Below are 15,513 nucleotides of genomic sequence, written 5' to 3' on the forward strand. Positions count from 1 at the left end.
AACTTAGATCATGTATGTATCTTGCAGAGCCAATGAACTGAGTAAATTCTTGGGTCATGAGGTCAAAGGTCATGGGGCTTTATTATGTATGCAAAAATAGCTTGTGAACGCTTCCTCATTAGAACTGACAGATGGATTACTATCAAACTCAGGACATCTTGCAGAGCCAATGAACTGAGTAGATTTTAGGGTCATGAGGTCAAAGATCAAAGGGTCATACATGTATATGAGAAATAGCTTGTAATCACGATATTCTGAGAACCTGTTAATGGATTACAATCGAACTTGACAAATTTCTTCTGTTTTGGTTTGTAAAATTGCTCTATGACGGAGGCATCAGTTTCAACTGCGCGTAGTCGAAGTTCCATCTAGTTTAGAAATAAAGAGAAAATCTATATGGCCCAAATTTGAAGAGGTGGTTTAAATTTGTACCGTGGTTTAAACTACCTTAAAGGCCAAATCATATAAACAAGATATTTTGTAAATATTTTGCCTTCAAGTCAGCTTGCTAAAGTAAAGTGGTTGGGTGTGATTTAAATACACTTCATTGAGCTAACCTTCAACCTTCACTTATAATTCAATTACATCATATTATGAGTATGTGTAAATGCAATTATTGATTGCTAATTCCCTCTTGCTTCATCAATTTAACCTATGATATACACTGCAAATGAGTCCACAAATAGAAATCGTGGTGATTACTTTGTTCGTGTTAAGAATATCTGTCCTCAACGATTCATCAGAATCCTAAATGGTAGTAGAGCAATTAACCTGAGAGGAATAAAGTAAACTGATATTATATTATTATATTAAAAATTAATAACATACAAATACACATTAAATCAGGATGCAAACAACGCAAGAAGTACATAACTAAGACATTTTTTATTTCTGTCACACAATTGTACATTAAATAAGAAATTTGAAATATACACATATATACATAGGTTGAAATACTACACACGATATTTACACTTATTTGAATACCATCAAATTATGTCTTGTTTCTTCTCTCCCCTTTCTCAGATAAGCCAAAAGAAGTTTTAACTTCATCATAATATATAAAATATATTTCTTCTATGCCTCAGTATTAATCTCTTGAGAACTTTTGCAAAAAAAGTAGGTATGGATAAGCAATATACCCACAAAGTATTCATATACAATCTTAGTCCTACCTTTTTAATGACAAATTAACAAAATAATCTTGATCTATGAATAATATGAAGGAAAAAAACTAATGGATTACTCATCCAGAGTTCAATTGGAATTTAAAACTTTTTCATTATTCAAGAAAGTCAGTTCCCTATTTTCGAGTTCCTAAATTCAAGGGAGAATTCCTGTTCATAGCTTCTATCATCTTCTCTATGATGTACTTTGCACAATTATGAACATGCCTTAAATGTAGCCCTGTAGAAGAATAAATACCAGGAACCTATCAAGAAATGGAATGTTTGTAGCCATCTTAATAGTCAATGATAATGCAGTTTTCTTGTATATTTATACAGATACATGGTACCTCTATACATCTGATGAGGTAAATTCAGATGTAGATCTGTCCATACAGTTTAAATGAAAACTTGTGAATCAACGATGCACACAGCAAATGACCAACTCTTGCAACAACAAAAACAGATATGATCTGCCAGTGGTAGAGCAAATGACATGACATAAGCTTAATTGTCTGAACCAATATGCCCTCATGTTTGTGTCAACTGTAATCTGTTATTAGACAGCTACTGAAAAAAACAATTATAAAGACAGAAAAGCGAGCGGAATTGCATTTCCTAAAGAAGAAAAAAATCTATGGATAAACATGAAAGCACAGCTACATGTCATATAGAAATAATAAAAATATCTGTAATGAGAATTTAAAATTTGGCAATGTATAGAGAAATTACTTCCAACATCATTCTCTGAATCAGTATGAACAAAAATATTTCCTTGACAAGACAGAAGCTAGCGTATGAACTGGGCCCTGATTCATAAAACTTGTTTTTTTTTATGCTAAATTTCTATGACAAATTTGCTCTCGGCCAATCAAATGCCACAATTTCAGTAGCTTCTAACAGTTAATGTAACTTGTTATCGATAGCAATTTTTATGAATCAGGATCATTGATTGTAAAGTAATTTGAATGATTTCCTGCTCAATGGATGGACAAGCCCTGTCGATTAGCATGGTGATCAATGTTATTCCATGGGAACCAGAAGTCTGAATAATATCTTTCATTAAGAAAGAAAATTGTGAGTTTGAGGGGGGACGGGGGAGATAATGATAAAAAAAATGGGTGCTTTCCTGGAGCCGACAGCCATCCTCAGCTACGCCTGCCACACTGAATACTTGGAGTTGTTGGTCAGTCTTGACTGAGCCCTACGACTTGCTCACTATACTTGTGTCTGATTTCTGCGTGGAGATTGTTTGGTCCCATTCTGTCTGAAGCTCGGATGAGACCTCTGTGAAGAGATGGTCCCAGTCCCACGGTTTGTCTTCTTCCATCACTTCAGATTCAGCCGATAAGGCTTTGCTCAGGAGCTTCAGATCTATCTCATTGTCCTGCCAATTTGAGGATCAAATACAAACACAAAAACAAAACAAATATATATTAGTAAGTGCATGCATTACACATAATTTTATTCAGATGAAGAAAAACTCTAATAGTGCTAATATCATTACATTATCCAAAGAAATCAATTCATTACCACATACAAGAACAAAAACTTTCTGTGAATTTCTCTAGTCCATTTATTTTGTGAGGATCTTCTACAAATTTATGCAAGAATGTGTGATGTCTCTTTTGGTTTACTAGGGTTGACAAAGCAAGAAATATGCAGGTATCTCAATGGAGTCCATTCCAGTACAAAGGGTGGTCTTGATAACCAGAGTAGCTAGGCAATGTTCAGGTGTACCGAACTATACAGACTCTTTGTTGTTAGATTTTTTCCTTTGGTGTGGAAGCTAAAAAGCATAATAAGCTCACTCTGATATTTTCTTTTGGAGAGAGAGGATTGCTTGCGACAAAGCATCAAGTTCATAGGGGATTTTTGCTGGCTCATGCATGCAGGAGGGTATGGTAGTCAACCCAGTACCAGGACTGATATTCCCCTCTTCTTGGAAGCCAAAATGTAAGTTGTAGTGCTTCACTTGTATTTCATTGAAAAACGTGATATCATTGGTTCATAGTAGCCCCCCCCCCCCCCACCACCTTTTTTGGGTTTATGATTGCTATAGAAGTTGATTATCAACATCAACTCCATACTATCTATCCATGTTCTACTAACCACACATAGCTGCATTACTAGCCTGGCTGTGTATTAAAAGCTGTGCTATTGATTCTCAATATTTCAAACACCACTGTACAAAACTCAACTGAATTTACTCGAAATCAGTACTTTAGTGACAATTAATGACACCTAAATAGCAGTAAAATACCATTTTTTAAACTTACTGATGTTAGGAAGAAGAATTTTAAAATTCAAATTGTAAGCCTACTGACAAACTTGCCGATCAGCCGCATCGGCATCATTGTGTGCATTTGGGTGTTATTTGTGTATTGACTATTTGTGTTTGCAATTGCTGCCTATTATAGCACACAGTGCAGCGCTAGAGGTCAATACGCATTAGCATTGACTCTCTATGCTTTGCTGGAGTGTCCATGTTCTACTAACCAGTGTGAGTAGCTGTGAGTGTTTGAGAAGATCATTGTCCAGCTCTCTGTAGGTGATGACCCTGTTGACCGGTACACTGGGTGGGGCGGCTATCTGAGTGGCCATATCCTCCTCCTGGACATCATCAAGGTCTGGGATGACCGGCATGTCTGAAAAATGACCAGGATATAACATTAATGATAGTGTCAACATTTATAGAGCACTCAATATCAATTTTGTAGACCTATTAGATATCTTTTCCCCTGTCGTAAATATACACTTCATGCAGCAACTGAAGCAGGCAACTTGGCCAAGTTACCCCACTTATTGAATCATATCATACCATGAATAGAGAGAAGCCTTACAGAAAAAATTGCCTTGCTCAAGAACTTATAGACTTGCCAAGGCTGGCATCCATAACCTTAATCATTTGAGTGTTCTGCTAACTCAGCTGACACTACCCCCCCCCCCCCAACATTAACATTGCACTGTGAATAGGACAACAATTGCTTGATAACTATCTGTCCTTTTTATTTTTCCTCTTATCTCTGTGCTCCAAAAAAATAAGTTGATTCTTTTTCATGTTTACTGATTTTGCCTTGATATTTTGACACCAGTTGTTTGCTCATCAGGAAAACATTAATATGTTCCACTTCATATATACTTACCATCATCGGAATCATGCGCCTTGGATCTGCTTTCCTGTTCTACTCTATCACTATAAAATAGATAAAGTAATATTTATTATAACTATTGATTCATGTAAGCCTAAGCATTGGTCTTCATGTTTTATCATATCTCTGTAAATCCAAAATGAATAACAAGGTAACAATTGTAGACAAGAATGTATAGCATACACCTGGTCGCCCACATTTTTTTTTTTTTTTTACTTTGTTGTCATCAAATGGTGTGTACAATACATGCCTGATTCAAAAAACAAAAACAAGGCGAGTTTAAAATTTGGTACATTCCCTCCCCCCCCCCCCTTCTTCATGGAGCACTTATCGCATATTGAGACAAACAGAAAGACCTCTATAGATATTTCTTCTTCTTTATTTTGTTCAACTATAAAAGAAGTCAAAGATATGAAACAATTTTCAAATATGCACATACATGAAGTATTTTACGAAGTTGCATAGAAAATAAAGAAACATAGATTTTCAACAAAAAAACAAAAGAGAAAAGCAATACAGAAAACATATATTCAGAAGGATAGATAAGAAAAGTTCGTTTGTTTGTTTTGTTTCATTATTTTTGTTTAGGTTGAATTATTCGTACCTTTAACACTTCTAAGCAAACTTTATACCCTATAAAGAAGTTTGAAAGGCTAGAATGACTATTTGTTTATATTTGCTAAGTGTAGTTTGCGCAAATATAATTAGGAAGATAACAACATGCACATTGTCAGTATAACAATGAAGAATACATGTATGTAGGTACAATGTACATGTAGGCATACATGTACCGGTATATGTAAATGTAAAACATGGATCATTTCAATACCACAATGTTCACAAAAAAGGGTCTAAATCCTCTAAATGCTTTATACTACATTTTATTTCATTTTTTTTCTATCTCACAAATATAATTCTGAAAACTGAATTCATGCATGCACAGATGAATTTCAGATAAACTTGAAGGCATCGACTGTAGTAAGAAAAGAGAAGAGATATATGAATAGGATTAACTGGAAATAGTTTGGCAAAAAGGGAAATATTACCACTACTCCATGCAAGAAATTATATGCATGAAGAACACTGAACACAACACATTACATCACATCAAAATAATGTATGCTTCATATCAATAAGAATATAAAGTGCAGAAATCACTAAAAAGTCTATAATGTGAAAAATTGAGACCCTCAAGGATCATGCATTTATTTATATCTCTCATACTGTGTTTCCATGGAAATATGATGATGTAAGCATGAGCAACCAAGTGCATATAAAAAGGCATTATAGTGATTTCAAAACCATTCAACTATTATTAACACATCTGAATTGATGTGAGGACACGTTCTTGTGAATGAGGAAAGGAAACGAAATAGGTTGAACAGCACTCTAGCAAAACGTTAGTGAACAATGATGAAATCTTAATACATTAACAACAAAAATGAAACTGAGAGGAAACATTCTTGTGAATGAGGAAAGGAAACAGAAAGGCTTAACAGCACTCTAGCAAAAATGTTAGTATGCAAAAACGAAATTTTTGTACGTGAAGTCGGACAAACAAACATATTCAACATGTTATCTTCTGAACATTTAAACAAATAATAGAAGATCTGTAAAATTAAAGTTACTTGAGATTCTATGTATTATACAACAAAAAAGCACACAGCAAACACAATTCTGAGACTGAACAACTCAACTCCTATTTGTCTAGACAGGTAAACTTACTTTGCTGAAAATGCTTCCAATTGATCAACGTTTCCACTATGAATTTTTAGTGAAAATTCAAGCAATTAAAAAAAGAAATACAGTCATATTTTACCTAAAAATGGGTACAATTGCTTTCATTTAGATAATTAGACATCATTTTACATTTTATGGATCTTACTAATCCCATAACAAGGAAAATTAATGAATTTGAGTTGGACAAGTATAAAAAATAACGAAGATAAGCATATAAGTCAGCATATATTTGCATACTAGCAGGTCAAAAACTTTAATGCAATATTCTGTATTCATTTGGGGAGAGATGCACATGAACAAGTAGGAAAATAAAAAATGATGAAAATGACATGAACCACAATCGATGGCATGCTGACCAACAATTACGTTATCAAATGGACCCCAATGGATCCTGGTTCAAAGGTTACCATTCCCATATAACATGTCTGATATGGTCAGAAATCCATAGGAACAAGCAATACATTCATCAAGATACTAATCTTCCAGTTAGACATGCACAAACCTCAAACACATACAAACAAAATCTTACACAAGTACCCTGTACTTATACTAGAGTGCATTCACTGCATTGGCTAGTTTTTATTCTGCATTAATCGTATATATCAATACCCATTCCAAGGCTTCTACTTCATCAATATCATGCTTTTTTTTTGGTGAAGACAAATCAAAGGTTACTAATCTCAGACAAGCGCTGAGAGAATTAACTATAATTCCAAATGGTTCTTCTCAGAAGCTTGATAAAGGAGCACTCCTTTTAATATATCCAGATAACAAATCTTACATAACATCTTTACATGGCCGTATAAATAGTGGACTGTTAATCCATTTGGCTAAGATGGTAAGGAGGAATAAAAATGATCAATGTTTAGTAAGAGAAAAACTAATGGTAAATTTACAATGAAATATTTGGATATCTATTTTCTTTTTTTTACTTACATAAACTGCAGTACAAATATCCAGAAGATCAACTTTCAGTTGGAACTTTTTCCATGAATTCCTAGTATAACCATTGTCACTGACTCACCACCCATATTAAATTGCTTCCCTTTACTTTTGGATGATTTTCAACATGTTTATATTATTTAACCCATTGAATATGATATGATTGTAACTATAATGTGATAGTAACCAACATGAAAAGGACATGTGACTTACCGGCTTCTTGCAGGTTTGGGGGCGTCGTCACCCCATCCCATCTGCCTCCTAGGGGGGCGGACTGGACCATCTTGAGATGCACCCTGGAGGAGGGGGGGGGGGGCAAAGACAAAAATGACAGGAATGGTCAGTACGTGGTAATGGGGTCATAGATAGGGATAACAGAAAGAGGGGGGCAGAGGAATGATTACACAGAGATCATGGAAAAAGAAAACAGTGAGAAGAACAGAGATGGGAGGGGAGATAAAGAGGGGAAAAGAAAGGGAAGGTCAAAAAGAACTCCTACTTACATGTAAGTAGCTTGATACTCTATCACAAATTATCTATATCACTTTTTAAGGCAATGACTAAAGGTGGGTACTACACATTCCTATCTGATCCAATTACATTAATAAGTTGCTGCTGGTCAATGGATTGCTATTACAGTTGTTATCGATATTCACAATGATTTACTTGAACTCAGTTCATCATTATACTCAAGAATTAAGCTAGTCCAAATATAAACATGCTGCAATATGATTGCACATTAGTATTGCCCTTAGGGCCAAAAGACAATCAATTTTTTATTTTCCAAGTGTATTTATCAGTATTTCCAACCTCAAGACCAGTCATTACATAAGAACACAGACAACAAATGAAACAGCTTCCTTATTGAATCAGCAACCTTTTGATCTTACGCTTTTCATGACGAGTTTGGCAAATTCTTTCTGAAAGAAGAAGTCGATTGATGCCATTATGTAAAGGAACAACACCAGCCTCCAATCCAGGCCACATGCTGAAATCATTCCATTTCTCCACCGCAACAGCTAGAGCATTCAGTCCAGAAAACAGCTTCCCCGAACCAAGGCAACGGTAAAAATGAAGCTCGATATACATGTACTTGTTATCTAGCAAATCCAGTGCAGTTGCACCGACACACACACACACATTAAATCACCCTGATAAGGCTTAGCAAAGAAGAAAGGCAAACACTTCAACTAGACTGGTTACTGCGATCATGATAAGACATCCTCCTTTTATTTTTAAAGAATTATTAAGAAGCTCTATAGTGTTGAATTCTTCTGCTGTCTGGCTGTTCGCTCATTGTGTTGCCAAGAACTGCTTGTTGTGATCTTATGTGCAGTGGCCTTACAGTTACATCACAGTCCATTGTGTGTATGCTTTTCATTCAAAATGACAAAGCATTGATGTTTAGATGATCTGCCACAAAGCCTGGCAGACCACCTACATATTGATTTTCTTCAGAATCTTTCTTTTTCTATTCTTTCAGTATGAATTTTGTTACGTGGATATCTCATGAACGGCATGGTGAATGACCATAGAACTTTCATGGCGTGTGGCTTATGCATGATTATTGAGCCTAACAAAGAGGGTTTTTTTTTTGTATTACTCATGCGTGACGTCATCTAGGCGCCATTTTGTTAATTTCCAATATTTACCATATTTCTGAATGATATTTGATATATGCATAATCTTGAGGTCATGGGTAAACTTTTGGTCACAACCATGTCCGTGCGTGCTTCAGAGCGGACGTGTACGCGGTTGTCAACAATTCAAATTGGTCAAAATGCTTATTGGACCAATTTACTACAGGTTTCAGACCTTTTTGAAAATTTCAAAATTGTGCGTGTGCCGTCCTTACTGATTTTGTTACTTGTATTGTGTTGCTGATACTGTTCTTAGCAATTTGAAATCACTTTTAGCCCTTATCGACCTTCATTTAGCTTGTAGACATTAATTTAACCTCAAAATTGATGCACACACGCTTTTGCAAACAAGGCCAAAAGAGGGCAAAAGAGAACCGATACCTATTTTTAATCCGCTATAACTCTTCAGAATGGCTGGTGACCCCCAATTTTTTTTCTTCATGTTCTGATAGGGTATGACTTGGAGATGCGATTTCATGTAACACGTTTGCTATTAGAATGCTTTGACGTCAACATAGTGCCACATAAAGGAAAAAAGTTGAATTTGATTCGATTAGGTAAAATTTGCTGTTGCTGTTTTGAATATATCTCGTCTATCCCTAATCTGATGTCTCCGATACTTAATTCTGTTGTAGCTAAAACCTAACTTTACAAATGTACAATGAATTACATTTTTTATCAGAAGGCTACATTGTGGTCAAAATTCCAATTTAAGGTGAAGAATCTGCCATTATGGTGTGTACATATACAAGTAGGTATTATATCTCCCACTGAGTTTGTGTAATATTTCCGTCATGGATAGTCTACACGTTTCAGACCTTCTCCTTGTATGTGTTATACGAATGGAGGATGGGAGTATTTTTCAAAGTCTGAATTTCACTCTCACTCTGTGTTATTAGGTGATCGACCGCCTCGTGTAGCAAATCTCCTAATGAGTGTAGTCTTTCAACATTCTCTCTCCCTCTCTCTCTCTCTCTCTATCTCATCGCTTTCCTTGCTGCTCTGTACGATTCGATCATCCGATATATTCATACAATATACAATCATAACATGTACTTTATGAATTTTGTTGTTTGTTCACCTACTTCTGTTTCTATATCCTTGATTACTAAATGAGCTTGTACATATAGGCGTGTTATGTAAGTAGAGGGTGGAATTTTTTTTTAAAGACCATAACTCTTATTGCTTTTCTACATGTGACATGTCTCGATCAAAGCAGCAGATCACCTAATTCGTCGCTGTGACAAATTCAATGTCTAGTTGCTTTTAGATATTGTGTTACAATGAGGAACAAATTTATTTACGGCAGCACTTCTGGTCATTAGAATAACAATGGGGATATGTACTGATTAGTGATATAATTGTATTTGAGAGAACACAAACAAAGTGGATTTCATTCAATTCCTTGGAGAATGGAGATAATATAAAATAAAGAATTCTGCATTACAAACATTACTGTACTAACTGGATAGATGTTTTAAAATGTCCATCATTGGCAATAGATCAAGAGATCATAAGTCATAACCCCTTTAACCAAGATCAAGTTTTCCTTAATTCATGGTTTAAATGCATTGCTCTATCATATGAGTAGCAACTACATATCGTTATGTACATTTATGAATCAATCAATGAAACTGAAGAACCAGTGTAAATTTCTCAAACAGAAGCAGTTTAAATGTTTCACATTATGATTTCACCTCAAGCACTTTCCTTCAAATATCACCTTCTCTCAAGTCTCAACTATGAGGATAGATTTTTTGGGGGAATCACCCATTTTCTGGTTATCTTATACATATAGGAGACCCTCCCAAAGTTGCATGAAACTTGGGATAAAATAGACAAAACAGGATGAACATGACTTGGATAATGAATTATTCATTTGCTGAAAAACAATATGTATACATGTACATACCCTATATGTATCTATATTACACAAAAATGTTGTTTACTTGTACATGCACATGCATGAATATATATAGCATATAACTTAAGCAATCTATCATTTTAGTAGTAATCAACGATAATCTGAGCAACGTGTACAGTACGTAGAGACGGTAGACACTGCCTTTATGATTATCCTTCCAATGGGGGTAAGATTAGGGGTAAACCTTGATTCTTTTTACCTGGTTCTCTGACGGAGGGGGGTGTCCTACCAAATCCTCTGCTGACTCGTCCCCTCCGATGTCCCCATTAGACTGGCTGGCGGCGGCGGCGGCGGCTTCTTGGGCTGCCTTACGTGCTCTGCGGCCCTGCTTTGCATTCTGTAAGATTAGAGATTAAGTGGTGATTAAAAAGGCTGTGCTGCCCTCTATTGACAATAAATATTTTGTTGAAGTACTTGACTGTATTAGGGAAAGGTCCATCCAATGATATTGAAATGAAGATCAATGGTGATCAAATTGTATACATGCATTCTAATTTCTTTTACATCATAATTAGTTAGAAAACCATTCTCTACAAAATGTCAATATATCCAGTTGATCCTGTAAGCTACATGTACTTGTCCGCTAATTGTTTAACGAAGCCCTCTTTGCCAAAATCAAGGACAACATCCTGACTAAGTAGTTATGGCACCTCCGACCCTGTCATATCTCTGTCATAACTTTTTAGTTGATGGGCAGTGCCATCACATGTCATTTATTGGGTAGACTATGGCTAGCAAAAAAAGGACAAGAAATCCTCTAGCTATGACCTTTCTACCCATTCACTACCAGTATTTAAAACAGGAAGTTATCCTTTTTTATAAGATGATGATGACGTAGATCCTAATCAAATGATTGGTTGAAAGCGTACACGTGACCAGGCATTTATTTTGCCTAACGCGTAATTTGGGTAATGACCGGTCATTACCACATCTAGCTAAAATTAGCGCAAAATAAGCGTGACACAAGTCGGAGGTCTAATATTAGACGCGCGCAAGGCAAGGTACGCCTCAATTTGCGCTTATTTTAAACCATGGGTTATGTAAATGAGAATTTAAACCATGGGTTAGATTTAAACCTCCTTTGTGAATTCGGGCCTTTGAGTTTGAGATGAGGGCGATTGATCAAATAACAAGGATCCACGTTATAATTTTATAAAACAAATAATACACCTCATTTTGTTCAGGCATTAGTATAATTACCCGCACTTGGTACCTTTGAAAAAGTCTAACATGCCTGCGGCTATCGCCTCGGGTGTGTTAGACTTTTCCAAAGGTACTTTGTGTGGGTAATTCTTATTAATGCCCTCACTGCTGTGTATTATTTGTATAATACATGTATATTGAAAATATAATGAAAATATGCCATGTTTGTAAGGCTTTTTCCACTTAACTAAACTGATTATACACGTTTATTTTCACAATGCAAAATCCTTGAAGGGATGGATAATCTGCCATGTAAGCCAGCCATAAGTATATTCTCTAGTTGTCAGACCATATTATTTTTGAGATAAATTCTCCAAATGTGAAAACTGAATATGGTAGTTTAAAACATGTGTTTTAACATTTGGAATATTGACATTTTGTTGAAGCTTAAAACATTTGTCAAAACTTTCATAGCACTGTAAACACTGTATTATAATCAGGGGTGTATTTTTGTATAAACTATCATAAACGTGGACGTAGAAATGAAAATACAGTGTATATAGAGGTACAACAACAAAAACTCAAAAACAAAACTGATTTACTGTACTGGTCATGAAATGAAATACTCACAGTAGTATTTTACAAAATATACAAGTAATTCTAAATATAATCTACACAAACTTTGAAGTATTTTGCATCTTTTCTCTTCATATTCCCTGGTACTACTTTCAATCGTTTTTATTCCCAATTCATTTAAATAATTGCAGTTTTCCTAAAACTATTTTTTTTTTTTTTAATCCAGTGGAGTTGCGACTAAGGCTATGTCTTGGCTCTCTTCTTGCAGATACTGAGATAGAATCTAGTATACAAGTACATACTGCCATGAGAGGCTCTGGGTAGTTTTATTAATCCAGAGACTTGAATAAAGGGAGTAGCTAGTCTATATTTATATATTTGTTTCATATAGTAAATGTCATTGTTTTTTCATTGATTGGTTAAATGATTTTGCTGTAAAATTAAATCTAAGAGCTCAAACTTACCCGCTGTAGCCAGTCAAAAAGTACTGCTGTTTTAATTTTTGCTAGCTGTAAATAGAATAGGTCTAGATCTACTAGTAGTAGGCCCCAGTAGTAGTACTTTTTTGCAAAATAGTTTTTTTTTATCATGTGACACACTTTTAACCAATCAATTAACAAGAATATATGAATGATGTATATAATATTGCTTTCACAAGATGTCTAGCTATTATCATTAAGCTCTTCGTGAAACAGTTTGCCGTTTAGAAAGATCAGAGACAGTATAGTTGCTAACTCCAGGAAGCTTCGACACCGAAGCTTCAGTGCGACATCTGAAACAAAAATCAAACAGCGGTTGTGGCGACATTTTCCCCGAAGTGTGTAGATCTAGTAATTACAAATTCTGACTTACCATTAAACTGATTTATTCAGTCACGTGGTAAGTGGAACCGTCGTATAATAGCCTAGAGGTCTAGGCATAATTTTCAAAATAGAATAAATCAGTCTATCAGTATCACTCTATGCATGACTTTGAGCATGATGAGGTAAAATGAAATTTTGCCATTTTTGGGGGCATAAAATATGCCCGTATATAAATGGCCATGGTGCTTGAAGGAGAACGCCTATAGACTAGTCGGGTTCTGTCTCTAAAGAGAGGAGTCGACCCTACACAAATAAGAGGCTTAACGAACGAAAGAGACAACAAATTCGGTCTAAGGCCGAGCCTGATCCTGAGCTCAGCTCAGCTCAGCAACGGCCGCTAGCTAGCTAGTAGGTAGACAGCAATAACCATCTGATTTGGGTCATTTCTTTAATAAAACTGACATTTGTTGTCATTCCCCAATACAGATGGCAACCCAGAGATCTCGTACCGTGGGGCAGGCTATGTACATATTTTCGTCCACGACATTTTCTCCCCGATTTTCTTTATTTAGATCTAATTTCCTGATTTCTAAATCAGATGTAAATTAGGTCGGTATGTCATTTGTCCTAATTACAGTTATCAAAATTTGATAACTCAATATTAAATGGATAAATTACGGACTTACTTATATGAATTATCCAATTTGTATCTCCGAACGTTCATGCACTCGGAACATAGGTCTATATGACCCGGCGGCCAAAATATTTCCGGGTCAACCTACCAAAACATAGCCAAATGGCCAATCAGAGCACTCGTTTCGTGGGAGTTCGTTGGTCAAGCTGGGCTTACTCGTACGTAGACCGAAAGCTTTAGTCTCTATACCGTCGGTTGTTCCACTGAGACTACGTCTGGCTCCACTAGACCTCCGGTTATAGAGACAGAACGATCGCCTATTCCAGCCTATGTTGAAGATATCACGGCTAGATTTTAGCCGTTAGGCCCCTCCCACAAACATGAACAAACTTGCCACAGCCGTATTGTTATGCCCCCAAAATCCCCCCAAATGTCATTTTACCTCGTGCATATCCAATTTTACATTAGGCCTAGGCTATAATACATCGGTTCCACGCAAGCCGTGTTAAACTCTCGCTGCCGTCAATCTCATCCCTTCTAGTCTACGCCGAAGGCAAAATGATTATGAAGGAAAAACTGTGCGCCATCTACACGTTCGTAATGGCGTTATCACAGTTTTTCCTTCATAATCATTTTTGCCTTCGGCGTAGACTAGAAGGGATGAGATTGACGGCAGCGAGAGTTTAACACGGCTTGCAAGATTTTCAACATGGATGTCGTTTTTGACCCATAATTTCCTTAAAAGGGACCATTAAACGGATTATTTCAATCAAGTTAGTAAGTGGAACCGATGTATTATAGCCTAGGCCTAATGTAAAATTGGATATGCACGAGGTAAAATGACATTTTGGGGGATTTTGGGGGCATAACAATACGGCCGTGGCAAGTTTGTTCATGTTTGTGGGAGGGGCCTAACGGCTAAAATCTAGCCGTGATATCTTCAACATAGGCTGGCATAGGCGATCGTTCAGTCTCTATAACCGGAGGTCTAGTGGAGCCAGACGTAGTCTCAGTGGAACAACCGACGGTATAGAGACTGAAGCTTTCGGTCTAACTCGTACGTAGACTCTAGCTACGGTAGCTATTGGACGTTCGAAAAGAAAAAATGAATATTCATCAACTAACACCAAGACGGATAATGTTGACGACGAGACTTTCTCGGATTAATCATTAATTTAGGATCTAAATGAGCAAGCTATCGTAAGTCAAATAAGCTATATATAGATGTTATTTTTAATTTGTGTTATAATTGCAGCAGTTATGAGGAGAGTGAAAATCTCGTTGCATATCTCATTCATCGCAGTCCGGTCGAACCGAACCATTTGTTCCATACAGTGCCTCACAGAAAGAGGTCCCCAGACTTCAGTCTCTATAATCGGAGGTCTAGTGGAGCCAGACGTAGTCTCAGTGGAACAACCGACGATTAGAGAGACTGAAGCTTTCGGTCTAGCTAGTAGGACGTCACGTATTAACTACTACGGAAGGAAAGGGAGAACTGCCCAGGGCTGGGCCGCCCAGCCCGGCTACCGCGGCTTGCAGATGCCGTACCTACGGCTTCTCCACAGATAGAGCACAAACATGTAAATCGAATGATCATTATAAACTTTAACACTGATTCAACATTTTACAGATAAAGTTAAGGCATATATCTAATTACTTACTCTTTTTTCAGACGTAAATTCCAGATTTTCGTCCATAACTATGGTTAGATTTGCTCAACTTTCAACTCTCAGATTCAGGATCATCTGCATGAAAAAATGTGTACATTGACGATGTATTGTAACTACGGCCTT

The 15,513-nt window shown here is 36.3% G+C and overlaps 1 protein-coding gene across 4 annotated transcripts; it reads right to left on the bottom strand.

Moving 5' to 3' along the window:
• Positions 1–866: 866 nt before the first annotated feature.
• LOC763202 (intraflagellar transport protein 43 homolog) lies at positions 867–15,513 on the bottom strand. 4 transcript variants are annotated; one of them, XM_011663713.2, is made up of 7 exons: positions 15,382–15,513; positions 10,764–10,901; positions 7,214–7,296; positions 6,044–6,079; positions 4,313–4,362; positions 3,666–3,814; positions 867–2,553 (listed from the first exon to the last, which is right to left on the bottom strand). In XM_011663713.2, exons 1-7 carry the CDS (start codon positions 15,415–15,417, stop codon positions 2,371–2,373), a joined length of 675 nt encoding a protein of 224 aa, XP_011662015.2. In that variant the 5' UTR covers positions 15,418–15,513; the 3' UTR covers positions 867–2,370. The 4 variants fall into 4 exon arrangements, with proteins under 4 accessions (XP_011662015.2, XP_030854213.1, XP_030854214.1 ...); XM_030998353.1 differs by lacking the exon at positions 6,044–6,079; XM_030998354.1 differs by lacking the exons at positions 10,764–10,901; positions 15,382–15,513 and adding an exon at positions 7,891–8,327.

This window comes from Strongylocentrotus purpuratus, unplaced genomic scaffold (genome assembly GCF_000002235.5).
Source record: "Strongylocentrotus purpuratus isolate Spur 01 unplaced genomic scaffold, Spur_5.0 spur5_scaffold_5, whole genome shotgun sequence".
In the NCBI taxonomy this organism is placed as follows: Eukaryota; Metazoa; Echinodermata; class Echinoidea; order Camarodonta; family Strongylocentrotidae; genus Strongylocentrotus; species Strongylocentrotus purpuratus.